A 23,912-nucleotide genomic window follows, 5' to 3' on the forward strand; every position below is an offset into this window, starting at 1 on the left:
AGAAAGTGGGCAGCTCTTAATCTTAACAGTCCAAGTGGTAACATCTGAGAGATGAAGGATAATTTTCACAAAATAATCTCAGGCAATAATCCTGTGCATCAGTGACAAAACTGTTGATCTCAGCAGTGAGAGAATGGTGTGACCAGCAACAGATAGCTTCAAAGTCAAGAAAACCTGGCCAAAATTGTACTTTGTAGCTAAAAGTAGAGAGAGAAGAGATGTCACCAGCCATGACAGGATGGCAGAGACAACCTGAGACATATGACTAGGGAGGTGGACTTGCTGCTGACAAATCTTCGGCAGGAAGAAGTGGTAGAAAGTGTAAATTCATGCTGAGAGAAGACAAACTTGGAAGAGGAAGATGCTCTGGGGACTGGGTCATGCCGTAGTTTGACCAAGCCAGCTGGGTGATGGCTGGTCTTCTTTCCAGCTCCACAGAATGTGGCACGGCTAAGCTGCACTGGTTCCTCCCCACAGCGCCTGCAACAAGGTTCATTCAGATGCCCTCTGATGGCTGCCTGCTTAGCCTAGGAAGATGGTCTTCTGTTTGCAACAAGCCCTTTGCTGCTGCTTTCATTTTGTGTGAACGATCATCCTTTTTATTCTTGTTTCAAATCTTTGTCACTGAACTGAGGTCACAAACCTGGAAGACTGATGATTTGAGCAGTGCTTGTAGGGAAGGTGACCATCATGCCCTACATCCTCAAGATCTCTAATTTTCTTCTTAAATGCAGAAAAAACTTTTAGGTTAAAAAAAAAAAAATCTAGATGAGACAGCATTTACGTGACATAAATCTTGCTCACAAAAATGTCTTTATTGACAAACTGGGTTACTGTCAACATTAAGCCAAATAGGAGAGGCATGAGTTCATCGTGTTGACTGCTCTTGTCAGCTCACTATTTCAAGTCAGCCTCTGGACACACTGGCTTGGTAGGCAGGAGTTACTTTGGCTGCCACAGATGCCAGCAGGGGCAGTCCATCTATGTCAACAGTGGGAAGTTCTTCACCTCAACTAGAACCAAATTTGAAGTCTGCAGCAATAGATGGGAATGATTGCTGCTCTCTATGGAAAAAGTCTCTGCCTTCTTTCCAGCAAATGATTTAATTGGAGCCAAAAAGAGTCTCTTAAACTCTCGCTTTTTTCTTGTCAACGTCAGCAAGCAAAAAAAACTGCACCCAAAGTTTCTGCTTGCTTTCAGTGGTGGCGCTTCTCTCCCGGGCTGAGTTCCTCGACCATATTCAAGGCTAACAGTCAGTTTTTACACCTCATTTATGAACCCAGACAATAGCATTTCTGTGGGCATTGCTATGCAGTCAGCTCCTCCCAATGGTCTTGCAGGGAGAGGACATGGTATGTCACGGTGACTTGGTGGCTTAGGGTTGTAATAGCACACACAAACCTCATTTCAACGAAACCACTTCAACCACTTGGCCAAAAAGGCCAACCCTTTTTGTATTTACATGTGAAATACTTCTGATCAAGCGGCTGGAATTTGTGGGCTCTTTTAATCCCGTAGGTGACTAATGGCCCCAGTATGGATACAGTTACCTGGGTGGAAACTTAATTCTATTGATGTCACTGATTTTGTTTCCTGCACCCCTATTATTGCCTTCACACAATGGTGTTTTGCCAGGCTGGTAACTGTTCCTATGGCAAAACCTTCCAGCCTAGACAAGTCCTAGAAGGTTAAAGTCATTTCAACGTTTCTTTCCAGGCGATTACACAAGGGACCCTGAGCTCCCTGCCAAATGCTACTTTTTTACAAAGTTGGCGCTGGGGGTGTGAGCCAAGTATTGCAAACCTCTGACGCAGATGAGTGCATGTTGGCAGTTATTGAATGACAGAAGAGAGATCAGCCAGGAAAGTTTCAAACTACATCAGTGTATAGCCTGACTTTGCTAATGCTTTCTACTTCCAACTCCTACTTTTATCCTAAGATCAGATAACGAGTAGCACTTTTTCCTTGTAACAATTCATTAATCAGAGAAATGATCCTTGCTAGTGTTTAGATGTTTTACTTAATTTGGTACTTCTGGCCTGCTGCCCCAATAGTGCCAAAATTATTATTTCTCACCCAGCAGGTGATAAATAACAACTTCAGTCATGATTAATACCATGAATTTCTCAACCTGACTAACGCAAAAAACTTCAAACCTGCAGAACAAGTGGGTGCTAATTGTTGTGAGAGCCATTGGAGCTGCACTCTGCTTGTAAAGAAAGAAAGCCACAGGAAATGAAGCATTTACTAGCAGCACAGCTGATCCTAAGAGGCACCATTAAGTGCATCTCAGCAGCATTCTCCATGTGCAGGGCTGTGCTAGGCTCTTTTTTTTTCCACAACACTGAGCTTTAAGTACATTTGAGAAGCAGGAGATTGCCAGGTTATTTTTCTTTCCTTGGGGAGGAGGAGGGGAACTAAAATAAAAGGCAGAGAAAATAGCAGATGAATATCTCATTAACACCACTCAATACTATAATTTTTACTAACCGATGTGAAGAGTGATAGAACCTAGCAAAAGCTGCTACCACCAAAGCTCCTTCACATAATGTCTGTCTTGAAATCTCATCACAATGTCATGAAATGTAGCATCACAGACTCCCCAGTCAAGGAGAGCTTTCTTCAGAGGGGGACAGGAAAACCAGGGGCTCAGGAAGGGCTGTCAGCTGGAAACAATGATCCAATACTATAAATTCACCTGTGGCTGAACTCCTGACCACTTTTGAATCACAAGCTGGTTTGCCACAGCCTGTGGTGGAGCAGGACCACAGTGCTGTACATGCAGTGGTGCAGGGTACGCGGGATCCACAGTTCAGCTACGCATACAGTGCTGTGCTGGTCAGGCAAACGAGACCTTCACACCATCTGGAATTGGCACCATGCATTTCCGATAGGAGCAGACACCAGAATCCAGCAAGGACACGAACAGGTAACTGTGCTGAGCAGGGCCTGTGCTGAGCAAGATTAGTCCTTTCTGCAACCCCAAAGCAGCATCTCGGGAATGGAGGAGCACTCCTATTTTCACCAGGACTTTCCCAATTGCTTTAGCTCCATCAGACAAGGAAAGCATCTGCTACTTTCCAATTAGCATTTAGCTCAACTTGAGCATCTCCATATGAAGCTATTAATTCGTAAAACAAAGAAAGACTGCGAGAAGCAAACCACCATGGGCAAGTGATTTATACATTGTTCAGACTCAGTAATGTCTATTCACTTGTAGTTTTGAGTGCTTTTATGACTTTGTGTACTGTTTTGGTTGAGTGACTCCTGCAGTTCCTGGTGGGGCATATTCAGAGGATGTATGTTAAGCCATGGTGCAGCTGCTCCTGACATTCTTTCTGTTAGAAATCTAATTTTTGTCTTAATTTTGGGAAACTTAAGAAGTTCCAGCTGTCTGCTTTCTTCACCCAAAATAGCCTCTGGGAGCTTGGGATTTTTGAGCTTGAAAAGCTAGGAAAGACAATCATCCACACCGTCCTGCTACATGGCCTGATTCCTGCCTCTGGTGCAGCAGTTGTACTTCAGTCATGGCAGATCTAGAAAAACACACAACCGCAGAGTAAAATTCTCACAGACTGCACCTGCGCAGCCTTGTCTACTAGAGCACCACTCAGACTAATCGAAAGCCCCCTTTCCTTGGCCGTGGATAAGGCAGGTTGGTTGACTTACTCAACTCCCTTGCTAGGAAGGTTATTGGGTTGGGTTTGGGTTTTTCCACCCTTAACTGGTTTTATTGCTGGTCTTGTTTCAACTTTTCATTCTTTTTCTTGAACTGTGCACAGCATTACAGGAGCAATCAGCATCAGTGTCCTTTATAGGATTGCGGCTTCCCAGAGTTAAATCATGGCTTGTAAGCTTTGGTCCTTGGCGCTCAGCTCACTCTGCTCTGCAGCACTAGTCACACTAGCAATGTCATTTAAAAAAAGCATAATGGTTTCTTGTATTTATGAAGCACAAAGTATGTCCTTTGTCTAGGATTTTAATAGCTATTTTCAACACTGGTAGCAAAGCCAAGATTTTCCTTGTAGTTTTAAAGTTTAGATATCGCCTAGAATGAGGTGCAGCCTGAACTACAAACATGCCATATAGAAAGTATGCTCTTCAGTCAAGGAAGTAAAGAAGGCTTTTTCCCATTTAAATTTTATTTCACTAATTAAGTTATCAAAGCCATACACAAGGAGGGGTGGTTAAACTTTCAGAAACTATTCAGTTTAGCTTCAGAGCTCAGTCTCTGCTTGCCCTCTCACTTCAATATTGAAAACTCCGTGTAATTTGCCTGTCTCTGTATCCTTAAGGGCAGTCTGAGTAGCTCAGGTGGATTTACACAAACTTTGTTTGTAACAGATCAGTATCTTTTGCTGAACCACTTCCACAGTATATGAGTATACTTTCTAGGTGAGACATTCAAAGTGGGTTAATGCATATAGCTACCTCAGTGGGTTTGTGGGTTTTTTTTATCCTCTGAAGTTATAAAGCTTGTTATATGTTACCACACAAAATTTGCAATAACTATCTGTTCAGCATTCAGAGTGTTGTATTACCAGTGCTTGCTCTGCCTCACAGAAACCTTGCCAAAATATAAAAATGTGGTTTAATTCAATGCTGTTTCAAAACAATTGCTAAAATTTGGTTGCAAGTTAGCTAATGGCCACTGCAGCCTTGAAAGCAGAAGAATACATGGCCACTTGCACTTTTTCTGACTGCGTATAAGTTAATGCCTGTGCATAGGTGGGTTTGGAAATCCATTAAGTAAATTACTCCTGTAGCTCAGTCTGCTGGTAGCATAACAACTGCCAAAACCACAGAAACTAGGTTAAAATCTTTACTCATGAATGGTGCTCTGTAAATAGCAGGAGGTAAAAGGCAAATTGCTCTGGATTAAGATACTTCAGTTTTCACACAGGATTTCCCCATCACCGTGGCATTGCTAGCTTTAGAGACTGTTAGAGAGTGGTTTTCTCTCAAAGTACTGTATATCAGAATACTCTCTCCAAACTAAGAAAAACCCCACAACAAATTCTTTTTCAGTTTTTCCAGAAGTTGTATTAATGCAGGTTCAAAAGAAATATCTGGGTTCTGAGCTACTGACCGCTTTGATAGCGGAAATTGTCACTAAGCAGTCAAGAGTTGGTGGGTTTTAGTTTGAAAAGGTATTCAACACACGTGTGAAATTTTAAGACTGAAATGCAGGACAAGGGCAATCTTCCTCTCCTGGCAAGAGTGATTTGACAAAAGGCCAAGACCCCTTTATGCATTGATAACTTACGTCAGTGTGACTCCAGTAGGACTCCTGTATCAAAAAGCAGGCAGTAAGAATTCGGCTCCATTTTCCAGTCAAGCTGACAAGAGTGGTCCCCCACAGGGAGTGAGTAAGCAGTAGTGGTTCATGAGCCATGGAGTCAAGAGAGACCCAGCCAGTCCAAGGTACGCAGCTGCTTTCTGTTCAGTTTTTAAGAGAGAAGGAAATGGCAGCCAAAAATCTCATGACCATCGCATAACCAGTTCGAGCCATTAAGTATTTTGACACTGAGGAGTACAGTCAAAAGAATGTATTTCATAGTAAGAAAACACAATGGTTCCAACTAGCCAAACAGCCTGAGCTGGTTCCCAGTGGTGCCCAGGACTTCCCGAGTGCACAAGGACTGGTTTTGCCACAAGCATATTCCTGGGGTTGTTGGCGCTTTTGGGAAGCGTCAAGTACAACTGACAAAGCAGAACAGTGGTGCCATTTAATCCGTTTGAAGAAATACTAGTCAGATCCAGTCCTTGCCTCTTTCGAAGGCCACTCCTTACTCTCCCTTGAAAAGTTCCACATTGCCAGGGTTTTTGGAGCACCACAATGGTATTTCTTTGTTTCCTGCTGTATTATTGTGCCTACATGTACCATAGGATAATTTAGAGGCAGAAGGACCAAGGCATGCCAGCCACAGGCTCATACCAAGTCCTTTTGCTACAAGAACCACCCCAGCAAGTACGTCAAAGTTCAGAAGTAACGTTAAACATACTGGAAGTGGAAATGGCGAGACAGACGCTTAACCTAGCAAATTCATTTCTTAAAGAGCAAGACAAGCTGAGGATTAAAACTGGGAAATCATAAGAAGAAAAAAATGTAAATCCAAAAGCCAAAGGTGAACAAGAAATAAAAGCAGAGGCAGGACACACGTAAGAAGTAATGACAGCCAGGAGCTACTTTGACACAAAGTAAGAACTGACTGAATAAAATTACATCACTTGTGTGCTGCAGAGCTCCAAGACATTTTTGTCACCCAATTCCTGAATGAATTTTGGCTGAGGCAGGCAAACTTAAGATCTCTAATGAGTCCTTTCATTCCCAGCTTAATAATTGTAACTAGTTTACCATGCAACTGTCTTCCAGGTGTCCTGCCAACAGGATCTTGCTCATTAACTACATAGACATAAAACTTAGTAAGAAAGGCATTTAGGAAGATCAGGGAGAAACTTTTTAAAGGAATTTATTTTTTTAATACAGATACAATATTTTTCCAAGGTCACTTTAGAGTAAGTGGCATACAGGCTATTAAAATGGAAGTGCCCATACAGTTGTTTCAGGTTAAATGTGCACAGTATATTCTACAACACAAAAACTGCATTTAGAGTTTTTTCTTGCTCCAGAATGATTTGGCAGCTTCAAAAAGCCAGCACACATTTCCATTCTCAAAATGAATTCATTGAACAACAAAACCCAAAGCTGAAATGCAATCCGCTCCAACCACCAACCAACATGCTTATCTCAGTAAGGATCTCTTAGCAGATTGGGCTGTAACAGTTGCAGAGCTGTCTTTATCATGACCCTCAAAGTACTGCTGCTCTATTCGCCGACAAAAGGCTGTGAGATTACTGTAGTTTTTCACTTTTTCGGAGAGTTCATCAGTGGTTAGTTGAGTAGTAAGGATTGTGAACAGATGTCCAAATACCAGAGCATCTAATTCAGTCGGTCTGTAAAAACAAACAGAAAAAAAGAACAGCTATTTTGGAAGGCAAGTCCTGATCAAGAAAAACCCTGCTGTTCTGAATAACTTTTAGATAGCCATGCAATCTAAGAATTGGGAAGAAATCAGGCAACACTAAACTTACCAAATGTATGAAAACTGCGTATACAGTATATAAGCATACTGCTAGTTCTCAGTATGGCATCTTTCTTCGCTTTTGGTAGCTTGGAAATGCGAAATAACACTTCTAAGAAGGGGCAGAGTTACTGATCCAATATCAAACCATGCTCCCCCTTTTAGTTCTGTAACAAGGGCAAATGCTTATCAGGTCTTTCGGGAGTTTTTCTTTTTCCTCTGCAGATGTATATTAAAAAAACCCAGCTACTATCTCACCAAGAAAAAAAAGAGGGTGGTGGAAAAAAGCAATAAAACCCCTATTCCCTTTTTGCGTTTTCAATAGTCAGGAACTACTCAACCAATAAGAAAAGGAGCTCCAGGGTGACAGCAGCTGGAAACATCTTTTTTGAAAGGGGACTATACAGAAGAAAACAGGTATTTTAGGAAACAGTGGTCTATTGAATGTTTTCAGTCCTACCTTATTTTAGGTACAAGCCTTCCAAATTGTCATCTTGGATCTTTGTATATAAGTAGCCCATGTGCAAATTTTTTTTTTTTTCAAATATATTAATAACTTAAGAGTCCTTCATTACTAATGTTCAAGGTAAGCAGCATGAGGGGTTTCTAACAATTTTTTTGCCTTTCTATTTGTGGATCACTAAGAACTCTCCAGTGGAAATGCAGACCCTTGTATAACAAACTTAAATCTGTCAGCAACAGGCTGCTTTTCTTATTTACCTCCTACAGACTCCCAGAAGTCACAGACTGAAAAATACCAGACTAAGAACACATACTCTCTTAGTAATATTTCAGCCTAAGCTAAAAAGCTTAAAGGTTGAAACTGTACCAAGAAAGCCTGGTTAACAAACAACAAAACCAAAATCCCCAAGCTACAATTCTTTACAGATACAGAAAGAAAATTTAGGAGATACCGTGTTTAAGAATGATTTGAGAAGATGCAATTCAAACTTGTCTTCTATAATGCGTATTTCTGCATCCACTCAATTTACGCTACCCACCTAGTCTGAACTTGGAAAAGATTAAGGGGCAAAGACACATGCAGAAAAGTAACCAAGACCGTATGCTGTCTTTTGAAGGCATCCCTGTCCACATGTAGTTAACTGAAGTCCAGACCTGAGCATTTCTAGTCTGGTCTATGCACAGGAGACAAGAGGGAGCTAATGTGATGTTATTTAAATCCGTAACATTTCAAAAATATTAAATTATTGGAGAGAAAAAAAAAGAAAAACAAAAGCATTTTGCAATTGGAAGAAACAGGTGAAAGCAGAGGACATCCCATGAAGGTCAGGTTGTTCCCTGTTTCTCCCCTGGGAATGTGAATCTTAAGTTTCCACTTTGCAACTGATCCTTTGTCGATACAAGGCTAGCTTCTCCCCCAGTTCTTCCAACGCACAGGCACCCTCAAGCTAATTCAGTTCATTCAGAGCTGCCCCTGGTGTTAAGAAGGGCAAGAGAAGCTGCCCTGGTCAGGACGGCATGATGTACATTCACTCCCCTGTACCTAGTAGAGAATGTTACCCAAGAAATACAAGTAAAGCTTTAAATGTATCATTTTTAATAAGAAACTAACTGTATAAAGGTGTACATTTGTAGCCTACATAAGTTGTGGTAGACTCTGTAGAGAAGACAAGCAGGATTAAAACTAAATCATGAATAGAAAAAAAAACAACAGAAACTTACAGAAACTTTCCTTTTAAAACCTTTAATTACTTATTTCTGAAACTTCATGTTTATATTCCAGTCACATATTTGTATTTCCTCAACTAATCATGTAGCATTAAAATAAAACAGGAGTTTTCCATACATATATCTATGTGGATGTATATCTACATCTCACATTCCTGGATGTAGTATTTCAGTAAAGAGTAACTTACTGCTTATTGAAGAAATATGGTTGTGTTCCTAATCTCTGGGAGAGAGCCTGACAACACTGATCTACGTCTTCAAGCACCTATCAAACCACACAAGAGAGAAAAGATCCGTATTGTCAGGAAATACCAACATTGCAAAAAATAACCTCATTACTGTATTTGCACTGACGGTGGGAACAAGGAACGTACAATGCTGGAACATCAAAAGCTGTTAAAGTCAGTCAAACCTACACAGCAGGCAGGTAGCTGAGTGTTACTTATCTAACATTTGCTGTAAAGAGATTCTGATTAAGTGCTTCCCATAATATTTATAACAGCTTAATTAAAGGTACTAACTTATACCTCAAAATTGCTTCCCTCCCCCCCCCCCTTTTTTTTTTTTTTTTTTTTTTAAGACCTCTGACAAGGGAAGCCACAATCCTGCAAAGCTTGCCTATTAACACCATACAGGAGGTGGGGGCCATACCTTACAACCTATTTTCAGGACTACGGCCTAAACTAACATCACCAGAGATGTACACTTATGGTAAAACATCCTTCCTCCCACCCCACTGGGTTGCACATAATTTCAGATTTATTGCTGCTGAAGGCAAATACCTGAGTCCAGATAATGTTTTAAGTACAGAATATATTTTTTACTACATCTGTTTCAGGAAAGTGTTACTCTCCACAGCCTTTTTAAAAAAAAAAAAAAACAGGGTAAAGAAATAAGCTTCGCTTTTCATACTGACCTGTGCAAGTGTCTTGCCAGCCCACCCAATGGCTTTCATCTTTCGCCTTACCTCCCATTGCTTCTGATAGGACAAAATGCGGTTAAGAGGCCACGGGTAAGGGGAGCCATACCTTGGGTGAGTAATCTTTGTTCAAAAACAGAAAGGTACTGTGTTATAATATAAGAAAATACAGATACCTCTACGCACAAAATAGCTACTATTCACGTATTTCTATCAGAAAGGGAACTGTAAAAGAGAAAGCGAGTTGCATGATATGCTGTAATTATTTGCGCAGAATTTATAGTTTGCAGCATAACCATTTAAATCTATTACTTCAGAAACATATATAAAACCCCTATCTATTTTGCAGTCAGCTACCTCCAGTAATGACACAACCCCCTAAAATGTATATGCAAGTGAAATTAAAGTGAAAAGACTGTATCATTAATGGTATAAACCTCAATGTTTCATTTATGAGTAGGGACTTGCGATTGTGAGCAGAAGTGTTTTCTCATTAAATTTTAATTAAGATAAATGCTGCAGAACCACTCACCTCCTCTACTGTAACATCATCACACCATTGGAGATAGAGCTAGGAACAGAAAGAACACATACTAAAAGTTCCTAGTAAAGGAGAATACAGAGAAAATAATTTCTCACTAGTAGAATTTTCTTTTCTGTATTAGATTAAATTTCCATTTCATTCCTTCTGTTAGACCTCTGAATGCAGAAAATAAATTAAAACTGGAAGACAAAAGCCCAGCTGCTAGTCCTTACTTCACCAGCACCAGGACCAAGCTGAGACCGAAGGCCCACTCCCATTGCCCACACCACACACAACTCAGCACACAGGTTACCAGCCCTCAGCCACCTGCAGCTTGCCAGCATTTCCAACACTGTTCCTACGCTGGAATTGTGTCACATTAACTGGCCACAGATGTGAACCACAGGGGATCCCAGCCTCCCACCTGGCACATGAGCACGGACACTGTGGAAGGTGACAGCAGGGTGCCCGGCCAGTTGTGGGGTGGGGTAGGATCCCAGGAGCCACCGGCATTTTCCATCTGCAGAAATCGGTTACTTCTACAGCTACATGACACACTTCAGGTAGGTCAGGGGAATCACACCTGTGGCTTGTGTCTACAGGAACATTTCAGCAAGCAATTCATAGGGTACAGAGAATTTATTCCTGCTTCTTTTCACCTCAAAAAAGTTGATGACCTAAGCTAAGAACAAGCAGTATTTCCAATACAGGGAAAAAATCCTAAAGCTTTCTTGCCTACAGTCACTTATGTAAGTGTGTGGAGTTACTATGGTTTGCTGTACCTCTGCTGTCAAGAGCATATTATTGACTAATTCCATGTAGGCTTTCATCTCAGCTTTTTGGACTTCATCCAACCCATCACTGAGAGAATGGCCCTAATGGGGAAAAGAAAAAAGACACATACACATGTAAGAAAGGATATTGGAATATTCAGCAATGCCTGACCCAAGGACCTCTGAAGTCAATGAGCTTTGGCTCAGATCCTGATCTCTTACATAGTTTAGTAACAAATTACATATGCAACTTTTACATACAGTGTCCTTTAGAATTAAAAAAGAGATCATCATTATGTAATATAGCTAATCCACAAGAAATGTAGACTATTATCAGTTATCAGTGAACAAAGTTGGAGCACACAGCCTTCTGGTTACTGTTATCTCTGTGGCAAGAAGTAAACACAAATTTACATCTGTGATACAGCTTTAGCAACTTCTCAGTGAAAAGACAATGTTTTTAAAAATGGGGGTGGGGAGAGCAAAGGCAAATTTAAACAGTATCTGACACTTCAAGATTTAAACCAGTCAGTTCTGGGTTTAAGACCTCGGAGACCCAGAGACAGGGCACGTCAGCCTCAGTCTCAGAAACTGGCACTGGTATGCAGCTATCCCACATAGAATTTACTTCCAGAACTTGAGTAAAAACATTTCCACCTCAAACAAACTCCTATTCCAGGATATCTTTCTTTTAAAACGGCACTAGATTTCTACACTGTTTTAACAAATTAAGTAACATTCCAGAAGAGCACACCAAATCAGCACAATTAGGGAACTGGGGTTGTTTAGCCTGGAGAAAAGGAGGCTCAGGGGAGACCTTATTGCTCTCTACAACTGCCTGAAAGGAGGTTGTAGCGAGGTGGGTGTCGGTCTCTTCTCCCAAGTAACAAGTGATAGGACAAGAGGAAATGGCCTCAAGTTGCAGCAGGGGAGGTTTAGATTGGACATGAGGAAAAATGTCTTTACTGAAAGAGTGGTTAAACATTGGAACAGACTGCCCAGAGAAGTGGTTGAGTCATCATCCCTGGAAGTATTTAAAAGACGTGTAGATGAGGCGCTTAGGGACATGGTTTAGTGGGCATGGTGGTGTTGGGTTGACGGTTGGACTCGATCTTAGAGGTCTTTTCCAACCTTAGTGATTCTATGATTCTAATGCTAAGCAGGATTAACATGCTATTCAGTAATTGATGAAAACAATGTACTATTATTACCTTGGCTTTTACAAACTGGACTATGGGCCCAAGTTCAGATACTACTTGATTTCCCACATGAATAAAGGGTACTTTGCCTGCAAAATGATAAATATATTTTAGTAAGAAGTTTTTATACATGTAAAACATCATTTCCAATTTTGAAAGCAATTAAATATTGCAGGTACACCTGAACATCAGTGGTTTTTTTTTCAAATGAGCACAGGTAAAGCTCTAATATACATAGCTCACCCACCGAACGTTTGTACTAACAAACATCCTCCTCATCTTCCTCCTCCTGGACCTCTTCTACGTGCAATACTTGCAATTGTGCATTTCAAAGTTATTGAGTGAGATCTATCAACTTGTATTTTACTAATGGATTTTGCTTTGTGGAAAGACTTAATTCAATGTTTCTCTGAAGTACAGCTGGGAAATCCCAGGAAAGCCAACAGAGCCCTTGGCTAGTTTTACGACACGACGCGTTCCCACCCTCCCTTCTAACCCACTGGTGGGGAAAGGGCTGCTGAAAGGATGACGGGAGATGTGGCATTGTGCCCAGAAAAGCAAGCAGGGGGAAGAGCAAACGCACACTCAGCAAGGCAAGGTCTCGACTCTCCCTCCTCCAGTCCTTCAGATTTCCAACAACTGGGCCAGCCAGCTCCTGTTGGCTGCCCCAGTCTTCACCCTCTAGTTGTGAGCTGGCATTTTCGAGCCCCAGTGGTCCCGGGGTCATGAACAGGTTCTCAGTGTGAGACCCACAGCTTCACGATCTGGGGGACTGGGAGGGGGAAGGAGCTACTTCATCATCTTGGAAGCAAAATGGGGTTAAAGCTTAATCTAGTAAGGCTCAACATTCAGTCTATGAAGCTGAGCCCTGAAGGTCCAGCATGGAGCAGGGCCAAAAGCAGCCAGTCCTCAAAAGGAGACTGGGAAGTGACTGTATCACTGGTGGAACTTGTGGGGGTGTGAAGGGCTCCCAAGTCTGTACGCACCACCTTCTCTGCTTGGTAACTTCTTACACACAGAACTGAGCCAAAGCTTTAAGGCAGGCAGAGATACAAGAGGAAGCCCTGTTACACACAGCACGCCACAAAGAATGACAGAAGTTGCCTTAGGCCCCTTTTTCCCAGCTCTCAACATGTGAAGCTGAGGGCTCCTGCTCCAATCCACCCTAACCACATTGGTCATTCTGAAAATCTTCATCCAAACGCAATTGACAAACATCAACCTTAAATCTAAGACTAAATCTTCTAGGATTACTTACGTGATTGAAATCATCCATAAAATGGAGACAAATGCTGGATGTTTTGTATTACGAGAACATCCTCATGCCCAAAGGCAGTAAACGAGCCTGCCCAGTGCAGTGGGGCACAGCACACTCACTCTTACGTTCCCACCTCTCACTGTGGGCAAACTCTGCTCTCGATAGACAGCCCAAAGACCAAGATCAGTACCTGCCTGACTCCAGATCTCTTATTAGCAGTGCATTCACTCTTTTCACTGAAACACAAAAAACCTGTTCAGCCTAGCTCAAACACCTAGCTCATGGTAACAGCAGATTCAGTCATAGCTTTTATCATGAGATTCACTTCTCACTGGCTCGATCAGCCTAAGGATAATAAATGAAGTGCATCACACCAACAAAGGCTTCATCTGCATGCACATGCTGCATATTGCGGAAGGAAACGCAGACCTCTGAGCTGCAGAATTCAGCAGTTTCAGTCAGACTGTACTTCACACACCAAGACAATCCTTTGCTATTCTGCTTTTGAATCCCTCAGAATGAGTTTCATCATTACAACTATGAGATAAATAACCATCCCCCCCAAAATGATGAGATGCCGATCTCTGTCTGCTGCTGCTGTGAGACAGGGGGAGGTGGGGAGGGAGAAGGGAGCAAATGAAAACCTTCTCTGAAATATCATTAAACAATCAAAATATTACAAAGAAAGGATATGGGGAAAGTAAATAAAAATAACAAGGACTCCAAGAGGAAGGGCAAAAAGAACACGTGTAGTTCTACCTACATTTAAAATTGAAGCAGCATCATTTTCCCTCTTGTGCTCCTTGTTTTCAGCACAAGGAAGGAAGGGTTCAGATCCACATTGTAAACCAGATGCCAGCAAGTGTGGACATAGGGTGCAGGTGGCAGAGAAGAGAGTATGCAACTGTCACCAGTCCTACTCCTCTGCGTGCAAGATGCTCCTCTTGCATGGATTCAGCATTTCAAAGCTACCTTTATTTACTAACGAATAATTTATATACCTCCATATTTTGCTGTATTTTCACTGCTGCCCAGCAACTGGTTTTTTGTTTATTTTTTTTAAATAGCATAATTCTAGCTGCTTTGACTGAAATATCAGTAGCAGCAGCAGAATCCATACAGTTGGCAGACATATACTGACAGGCACTTCCATGTGGCAGGCATCAGCCAAAGCCAAGTAATTGGTAAATAAGTATCTTCTCATACAACAAAAATCTGAGGAGGACTGCGAGGATTACCAGACTTTTGCGCCCTGCATTCAGCGATTCTCTCTGATTTTTAGGCAAACTTCTGGAGCCAGCCTCTGGACATTTTTAGGCAACCAGTCACCTCCAGCAGAAGGCAGACTCTGTACCCTTCTAATACTTAATTTATTGGTGGGTTTGGACTTTTTTCCACACAGTCTCATGGATCAGAGGAAGATTTAAAATCACCTGTCACCCTTACCAGTGACAATGCACCCTTCAGTCTTCTCCTGTATCAACATCCTGGCAATCGTCTTCCAGACGAGGTAACAAAAGATACTCCTCCGGTGTTGTCTCACCCCAGCAATGGGAAAATATAACAGCATCCACTGGAATATTCCCTGGATGCAGAATAAAGCCACTTTTGGAAACCTAAGTCTTTCTGCTTCAGGATACAACAACTCTCAGGCATTTTAGAGAAGGTTTCCGCCAGGCATGTGAGCTGTCTGAATGCTAGATACAGGTTCTGCAATCGCAGGCGCGGTTACACATTGCGCCAACGTTACTTTGCATTTGACTGTTTTAATTGTTTACAGAGGAGAAACTGCATGGGAGAGGAGGGGGGAAGGCAACCCACACGTGGTAGCACTGACCAACTGTTATCAGCAAGGCAAGGCGCAGTTGCCATGGTATCAAAATGGAGGTATAACATAGTAATCTAAATGAAGGCCACACTTACCAGATGGGGACATGTACTCGGCATTTGCCCTGCAAACCACCCGGATTGGCAGATTGCACATTTGCAAAAAGGCCTGGAAACAAAGAGTGACATTTAAAAAGCATTAATACACCAGTGACAAATAAGCGTGTTCCTCTCAATACATTTGACTACGTTTTAGCTAGTTCTCAGCACACACTTATGAAGTATAGCTCCTTGCATACTGCTTTTAGGAAGAAAGAAGGGTAGGTTAAAGAAAAACAAAATTTTCTAACTTCCTTAGACAACTGTTTATCAACCAGTCATTGACTGGAATTCTTCTAATGAAATTCCATCTACTTTTACTGGTTTTCTTCAAGACGAGCAAAGAAGCAGTATCTGACAGACACAACTAGTGCTGTGGCTGTACAAAATTCAGTGACATTTTGCCCCTCCTAAATCATAGTACTTACTTCTTCTGACTAAAGCTGGCTAACCACGTTCACGTTGTGTAACACAGCAAACACATACAGCACCTTCCCACATTATATTTACAATAGCTGCCAGAAGTTTTGCTCTATGATACTGTCAGAGCACAAGTCTGCTTTGGAAGGAAGTATTTATTGTCTGTAATTTATGTGAATCATGGAGAGCGTAAGTGATCAATTTACTGTTTCTTTCTATCTGTAACCTTAGATTCAAACCATTCTCAGCAGGATACCGATTTTTGTCGGCACCTGCCATCACCACAAAATCCTTAGTGTGTTTCTGTTGAAATAGCAAAATACCAAGAAAAATACTTGCAATTTGGACAGAACATGGTAAATAAGGAACTTCTTAAACATCTAGAGCCTCTCAACTCAGCTGAAGTCCTATCATTCATTTTGCCTTTGCAATTAGACAGGTCAGAATTCCAGATTCCAAAATTACACCTATTTATTATTTTACCATGCAGTAGCTTGAGGTCAAAAAAGCCTACACCAAGAAGGCTACCACCATGAAGAAAAATGCTGCTGAAACTTGGCACTTTCTACATGGGCCTCCTCCTAGCTCTTCAGATTGCTGGATCTGGCAGTAAGCTGCACGCTCACAGCTTTAGATCCTCAGACCCTAATTGTAGACATCAAGGTAACCCAAACCTTAACCTTAAGATTGCTCATCTCTGCACTAAATGAGACCATAAGGCATGAACTAACACTGGCATCAGCCCTGTTCCTAACTTTGTGGCTTCTGTAGTACCCATCGAGCAAACAAAAATAACCCAAACAGCCCCTCTCCTTTCCCCTGCGCTCTTCAAGTCCTTTAATCCCAAACCCTAATCCAAGTGCTGATACTAACTGTATCCAGGGAAAAAAAGCCAAAAGCTTTGGTCCTTTTCCAACCAAACCCAAGAACTGCACAATCCATTACAACACTTGGCTCTTGCAGGTTTAGATGACCTAACTCAAACCCAAATCCCAATTTAAAGTTAGGAACTATGGTCACAAGCTGCTAGGCAAGACATTGATTACAGCTGATGAGAGCCCACCTCAGAACTGTAGAGGCTCTGCAAAACCCACCACAAACCTGGGTTTCTACAGCTTTTGATTTCCTCAGCCCAACTCTAATTGAGAGCACTGCCTGGGAGCCAGTTATTATACATACACACGCAGAGATAGAGGCACAGAGAGAGATAAAGAGAGGGTTCTAGTCATGGTCAACATCAGCCAAATACTGCAAGTCCTGTACTACTTAGCAATAAACTGGTCTCTAGAATGCCAAAACCTCATGCCAACCAGAACCTCTATCACTGGTTAACAGAGCAACTATGACCCAAAGAAAATACAAGGCACTGGCCACATTTGACACCACCCCACTTCCTAAGTCTATGTGTCCACCAGAGTTCACCAAAAATCAATGCTCTTGCTGTCTTCGCATCTCAAGCTCCATGCAAACAGTAATACCCAAAGGACCAATTCTTAAACAGGAATTTAAGACATCGGTCTGTTTCAGTCCTAGATCTCTTCCTTTGCCTGCTGCCTCCATAGGATCTAGCAATGTCCAGACTGTTCCACCTACTGCTATACGCATCACGTCTTCTGCCCAAACTGGGGCTTCATATGCAACTTTTTTGGAAACAGCTAAGAGACAAGAATGCAGAGACTTTGGTTTAGATTAAATACATACTCCTATGCCATTGCTGGACACAGTGTAATCCAGCAAAAACATACACTCTAACTCAACTGGTACACAGACTTGGTTCTTCTGAAAACTCTACCAGTAGCTAACAACATCTCCTCAACAGTACTGTGCTGCAGTGGAACTGATGGCATCAAACAACAGCTACAAAGAATTTCATCTTTGGGTGGGAGGAGCGGAATGAACTTGTTCCATACTACTTAAGCCCTAGCTGTTGAATTTCATCTCAAAAATATGTGAAGTTTCATTTGGTCTAGGCTTACCAAATGAATTTCCTTCGCAGTAAGGCACTAAATTAACTCTGTAATTCTGCATTAAGCTAGAGATTAATTTTGTAACTGCCATGTACTATTCTCACCGCAAGTTCAGAAGAAAAAAAGTCTGAACTGCACTGGAGTTAGGGCAACACATGAATAACTGAAAAGCCTGTAAGTGCAGAGACACATTTAAGCAAAAGGAGGTAAATCAGAGAACTATTTTTACTTTCTCATATCCGCATGTAAAAAATGAGACATGCTGGCACAGAACGCTTAGGTTACATGAGTTGCTTCAGCAAATTATTGCCTACTGTACATCATATTGTACATTGGCTCATACACAGTGCAATGTTTCTACCAAAAACAGTTTGTGACTGTGAAAAATAGTCCTCAGCATAGAGACTAAACTATAAATAAAATCTTTTTGGTGTAAAGAGATCAGCCAAGTTTTCATCAAAAATCTGAATCTGACCTTTCTCCCTCTCCTTCTCCTCAATAAACATCCACAGAACAAGGAACATTTGGCAGGGAAATTCTACCTCAGTCTCTGGCCTAGTGCAAAGGGGATTGAGAATACGTTGCCATTTCGGCATCTCGGAAATGCAAACACACTGGGTCCGTGTGCCTTTTTTGCACTTCATAAAGAAAAGAGGAGAGAGGAGGTTGAACTAGAATTGAGCTCTAATGTGGGAACAAATATTAACTAAATAAAAATGTTCACTACTCTGCATAATAAAGAGCAGATTCTAGAAAGCTTAGAAGTAAGTCAGTCTACCCTCAATGAGGTTAAAAAAAAAAAAAGAGACACTAAAGTAAACACCAAACCAAAAACCTGAGAAAACTTCCTTGGAACAGTCATCTCCAATTCTGATGAACATTTTGTAGATGGGAGACAAGACCTGAGTTTGAGAAATTGAGGAGTGATTCAAGATTAAAATTCGGCAAATCCATCTGGTTCTGCGTTCACCCCAGCAGTCCTCCTGCGAGGTTCAGAAACACCGACCACTGGAGCTGCGCCTTCAGCAGCCTTACAAGGCCCATTCCAGCAACCCCCTTCAGCATCTACGTGCCAACACCTACTCCACTTCAGCCTTTGTCTATAATTCAGATCAGCTTTAATACGAGTGGTGAAATAGTAATGAAATACAAAACCAAGAGAAAACAGAACAGTGAAAGAGTTGAAGACAAAATCATTTAATGCATAAACCTAAAAATAATTTAAAAAAAAATTTAAAACTGCTATTACATCTTTAAAAAGATAGAAGTCTAGGGAATTAAAAGACCAGTATGTTGAACTGTAATTTGTACCCAAAGCATGACCTATTCCATTTTAAGTGCTCCTTAAATATTGTTCTGCAGGAAAATGAAGGAAAGCTCCAGTGTGAGAGAAGTTCAATCCTTATTGGATCTATACTGCTGAACTAATCATTACCCAGAGAAGTAGGCCAGTATCCATTTCTTGATCCAGCTTAAACTAATGGTCCACTGGAGAGCCTTCAAGTTGACTAAAAATACATGTCAACTGATAAGAGGAGACAGTACTATCCCAAACTATGAGGGCGCAGCCTAAGAAATAAGCCTTACAATTTGCATTGCTATGAGAGTACTTACATTCTTTCATTGATGTGACTGACAGGCTTTGGAAATTATTAGTACTAACAGCACAGTGTTTTTTACTTTCCCAGCACAGTGAATATATTTCATATTTATGGAAATTATGGTTTCTTTTAGAAAAGGAGATGGACAAGGATTGTGACCAATGCACTCTTATAGATATCCACTGCCAGAAAACCTAATTTTTTTTCTGATGCATTCAATTAGATAAATTAGATTTTAGACAATAACTGATGTTAGACAGTAAGTGGCATGAACTATTACCAAAATAGTTGAAATTGGCACAGATCAAAGAAATCCTACAGAGAGAACATAGGACAAAGCAGCTATTTTTGTGAGTCTTTATCTCATTTAACGCTTTAGCCCAGTGATCAAGGGAAGATTTGTTCCCTTTTTGACCACTCATGGAGAATGTCAAGCACCAGAACATTTGGTGTGCAGATGGTATCAGACCGCCATGGCTTCCAACTCTGATAAAAGATGCAGTGGAACACTGATTATTCCAGCTCAGAGCATCTCGTTTCCCTTTAGGTACCTCACATATGTAATTTGAGCAGGCAAGTAAACCCTTGCTTTTCTTGTGAGAGAAACCATCAGCAAACAGGAGTGAGCTCAGCTCCTCCGAGTGCTTTTGGAGCAAAGGGCGAGAGATTGAAGGCTGAAACCACCCCAGTTTAGTTCTGCTGAGATTTACGAAGATATCAACACCCCTTCAAAGACACGGCATCTAAAGCTGAGCAATCTGAAAGACCAAGGGCCCAGTCTTATTCTAGTACATCAGAGATTATAGTTAACATCATAAATTTGGCTGATCAACATAAAAAGGGACTGAAAAGGGCCAACTGAATTCTGAATGACACACAAGCTAATTAATCAAGCCCTTATGAAAATTGCTTACCTAAAAACGGTCAGCAAGATGGTAACAGCAAAACTAGAAACAAGACACTTAACTGAGTACAACCTAACTGTCATATCTTGCAAAGATGCTTGTAATTCCAAAGAACAGCATTGAATTTCCTGCTCTCTTCTCCTCTGGAAAAAAATTGTACTAGCACAGAATGAACAGGGTGACTATTGTCATTGACCTGGATCTCCTCCAGCACCTAGGATTGTCACGCAATAATACTACAGCAGTTGCAGCTCTTCAGAATAGGAAAAAAAAGAAAAAATTAGCTCTCATGTCTGTAGTAAAACTGGTACATGTTATTTCATCTAAAGTTTTCTAATCTTAAGTCATTGTAAAGATGTTCACTGAAAATGTTTATTGATACTTTGAAAACAACTCTTTCAAACAAACTCTAGGCAGGGAAAAGAGAACTGAATTCCTGCTGGAAAGGATAAACTTTTTTTTTATGCTTAACACCTATCCGAAGAGTGAACTATTTGGATCAACTCATAAAGAGGAGGGATTAACATTCTTATTTCCCCTTGCCCATGTTACAAAAGATCAAGAGATGACTGCCCAATAGAATTTACACAAATAAAGGAAACTTCATTCAAGCATAAATATACAGAATTCACTACAACTGAAGGACATAAAACCAAAATATTCAGGTTTTTAAAAGGAATGAGTGATTTCATGGCTCATACTAGTTAATGCAGCATAAAACAAGGGTAATGAAATCTCAGATTGGGAAGAACTGAGTTTATTCCTCTGGCATCAGCAGGAGTGCCTCCTTTATCCATACATTCCACTGATTATTTGCATTTCTGTAGTTTTAAAAACAGGGGCCCAATTTTTTGTGCAGTATCAGCATTGGTCAATGACCGAAGCAGACACCTGGAAAACTGTCCAGTTTAGCAACTTATGTTCAACATAATGTCTGCTACAAAAACTTTTCTCTAAGTTATTTCTGGAACAAAGTGTGTCCTTTCTTTGGATGAGGTTAATGTGAGAAACAGATAAAGGTATTAAAAAACAAAGATTTAGCTTAATAGGGTCTGTCAGCTTCTCTCCCACGCATGCTCTCTGTCCCTCTTCCCTGCAGGCTAACAGTCTCCCCTTCTCACACTCTTCCAGACTCTCTACCTGTAGCATCACCTACTCTTCCGGCACCTGGGAAGGGAGAAATGTGAACAATATATTTTTAGCAATGCTACCTCTCTTCTTCCAGACGGAAAGCACCGAGTCTACAAAGTTGCTACTGCCTCTGTGCACCTTGTTTTTAACAGGAGACTTTGCTGTAGATAGACAGGGAGGTGGAGAGCTGCTGCAAACCCATGAGGAGAAACAGAGGAGAGGAAGGAAAAAAAGGTGCCACCAGATGAATTATGTCTGTCCTTCCTTGCCCTCCCAATATTTACTGTTATAGGCTAGAAAAGAAAGAGTGTGGGAATGAGGACAACGAATTGAAGAAAAACCATGGAGAAGCCTCTCGGTGCCCTTCCTGCCCTACCGCACATTGATCCACACAGGACTACGGTTTGCATTGCACTGCTTTCTCCTCCCAGAGAGTAGTAGCATGAGCCACTCTGTTTTCAAAGTCAGCACGGAACAAGCCAGTTCATATTTTTGCTGTGAGAGAACAAAGTAGCAGCAGCTATGTGAAAAGGGCTGATAGGGAGCTTTGAAGTGACACTTGTTACAAAATTAATCAACAATCTTATGCCCATCATTCATTTCAATCATGGCAGGTGACACCTCCTGCCAGAATTACAGAGTACATTTACAACAGCAGTGTTGCTTAAAGGACACAATCAACTTAAGGCTTGTTTTGTTTTCTTATAGCCTGCCCAATTTCAAATTCAAAATGTAGGTAGTATGTTGGATTTCAATTACCTAAAAAAAAAATAAGCAGAGCAATCACCTTTGTGCTGCTTTAGCACAGTTTAAAAGCCCAGAGCCCAGAAACCACAGCCAGCCACGGGGCAACTCACCCCACCCTCCCCTTCCTCCTCTTCTCATACAACTGACGTTCCCATCTCCACGGCTGCTGCCGCCCTCGAAACAATGCAAGAAAGTGATGCCATTATGTCTTCCTGTGATGACAAGGATGGAAAATGACCGTGCGTGAAATACAACGGCAAGGAATAAGAGAAGGGAGGGGGGAGTTTTGTATTTATTCCTACAGTTAATCATTTTAGGTGCCATTTTTACTCTTGCTCTCCCTTCCTCTTTGCCCTCCCCAGCTAAGGAAGGGCTGTTTGGACACCGTCAGTTGGAAACATAACACACACTGGGCAGCGAATCACCCTGTCAGAGCTCCATCACAATGCTCCCCTCTTCCCCTTCAGTCCCCTCTCACAATAATACATATGAGCAAACACATATACTCATTAAAAATGAGTTACAACTCGATGTAAATCATATCCAGATTGCAGTTTCTGAGATCAGAGGCAAGAATGAAATTATTTATGCCAAGACTCAAATAGTTCACAACTTACGTCCCCACATGAGGAACACTATTTTCAGATGGCACACTCCAGGCTTCATTTGAAGGAGATATATTCATGATTAGTTTTTAATAAAGAACGAGCCATTCCAAGCCATCTCTTATTCAGCAGCGTTTCTAAAAGCACTCACACAACACTGTTGTAAAGAAAGAGTGAAAGGCGTTTTCTGTTTTCGTTTTTACATTATTTCATGAGCATACAAAGGACAATATGTGATGACAACTAAAGAGCTATTCTCTACTTTATTGCAGGAACACATTTTAAAATTAAAAACCATGAACAAATCTAGAGAATAATTCAGTTCTCATATCAAACAGCTGCAGACCCTGTAACTGAAATAGTGTGTCTAAGGTTATAAATGAAAACTGTTCAGTATCATTCTTTGAGTGACAGATTAAATTCCTAATCCAGTTATGGTAATGACCACATTTGTAGTTTAACATAAATTAAGAGCTTAATTATATTTGTGACTATTTTAAACAAAATAACAAATTCCTTTGTACCTGTGAACGTAATTTATAGCAAAGCCACGTTCATTCTCCAAAACAATCTATTTTACACTGCAGCACAACACTGCTCTAATGGTATAATGTAATTCTTGTTGTAGAATGCGGAAAGAGTAGATTCACTGGTAGCACAGAGGTTTTGAAGATAAATGAAGATGCTACTCATTCAGGGGTAATTTCATCTTAGAACTATATGAAAGATGTTTCACTCACAAACAGTACCTGTATGGCTTGGGATTTAAGTTATGTTTTCAGCTACAACGCAATGCTGCTAGATTGATTATGTTGATACTGCATTTCTCATCATGAAGAATTCCAGCTTTTATTCTCTTTAAAAAAAAAGAGATTGTCAGATTTTCATTTCAGTACTAAGCCTGTGTTCAAGCCTCAGCAACAAGTTCAAATTTCTGCTAATGTTTTGTCTAGAGAAAAAACAAACCACAATTCATACACACACACACACACACACAAAAAAAAAAATCACAAATCTGTCAAGGGCAATTAATCATGTGTGATTTACACATTTATTTGATTACTTGTTGAAGTAAATAAGCAGTTGGTCTGTGTAACACAATTTTAAATTGTCCAAACATCCTTCTGTCATTCAGGACTAAGAACAGACAATTCTAAATGCACT

At 40.9% G+C, this 23,912-nt stretch overlaps 1 protein-coding gene across 1 annotated transcript in view; it reads right to left on the reverse strand.

Annotated features, from left to right (window-relative positions):
* Positions 1-6,455: 6,455 nt before the first annotated feature.
* The window catches only part of MTX2 (metaxin 2), a 36,523-nt gene continuing 19,066 nt past the window's right edge, over positions 6,456-23,912 (reverse strand). The window contains 7 exon segments of the mRNA XM_076342559.1: positions 6,456-6,957; positions 8,963-9,039; positions 9,691-9,816; positions 10,226-10,264; positions 10,999-11,091; positions 12,201-12,277; positions 15,370-15,442. Coding sequence (XP_076198674.1) covers positions 6,747-6,957; positions 8,963-9,039; positions 9,691-9,816; positions 10,226-10,264; positions 10,999-11,091; positions 12,201-12,277; positions 15,370-15,442 — 696 coding nt within the window. The 3' untranslated portion in view covers positions 6,456-6,746.

This window comes from Aptenodytes patagonicus, chromosome 6 (assembly GCF_965638725.1).
Source record: "Aptenodytes patagonicus chromosome 6, bAptPat1.pri.cur, whole genome shotgun sequence".
NCBI lineage: Eukaryota > Metazoa > Chordata > Aves > Sphenisciformes > Spheniscidae > Aptenodytes > Aptenodytes patagonicus.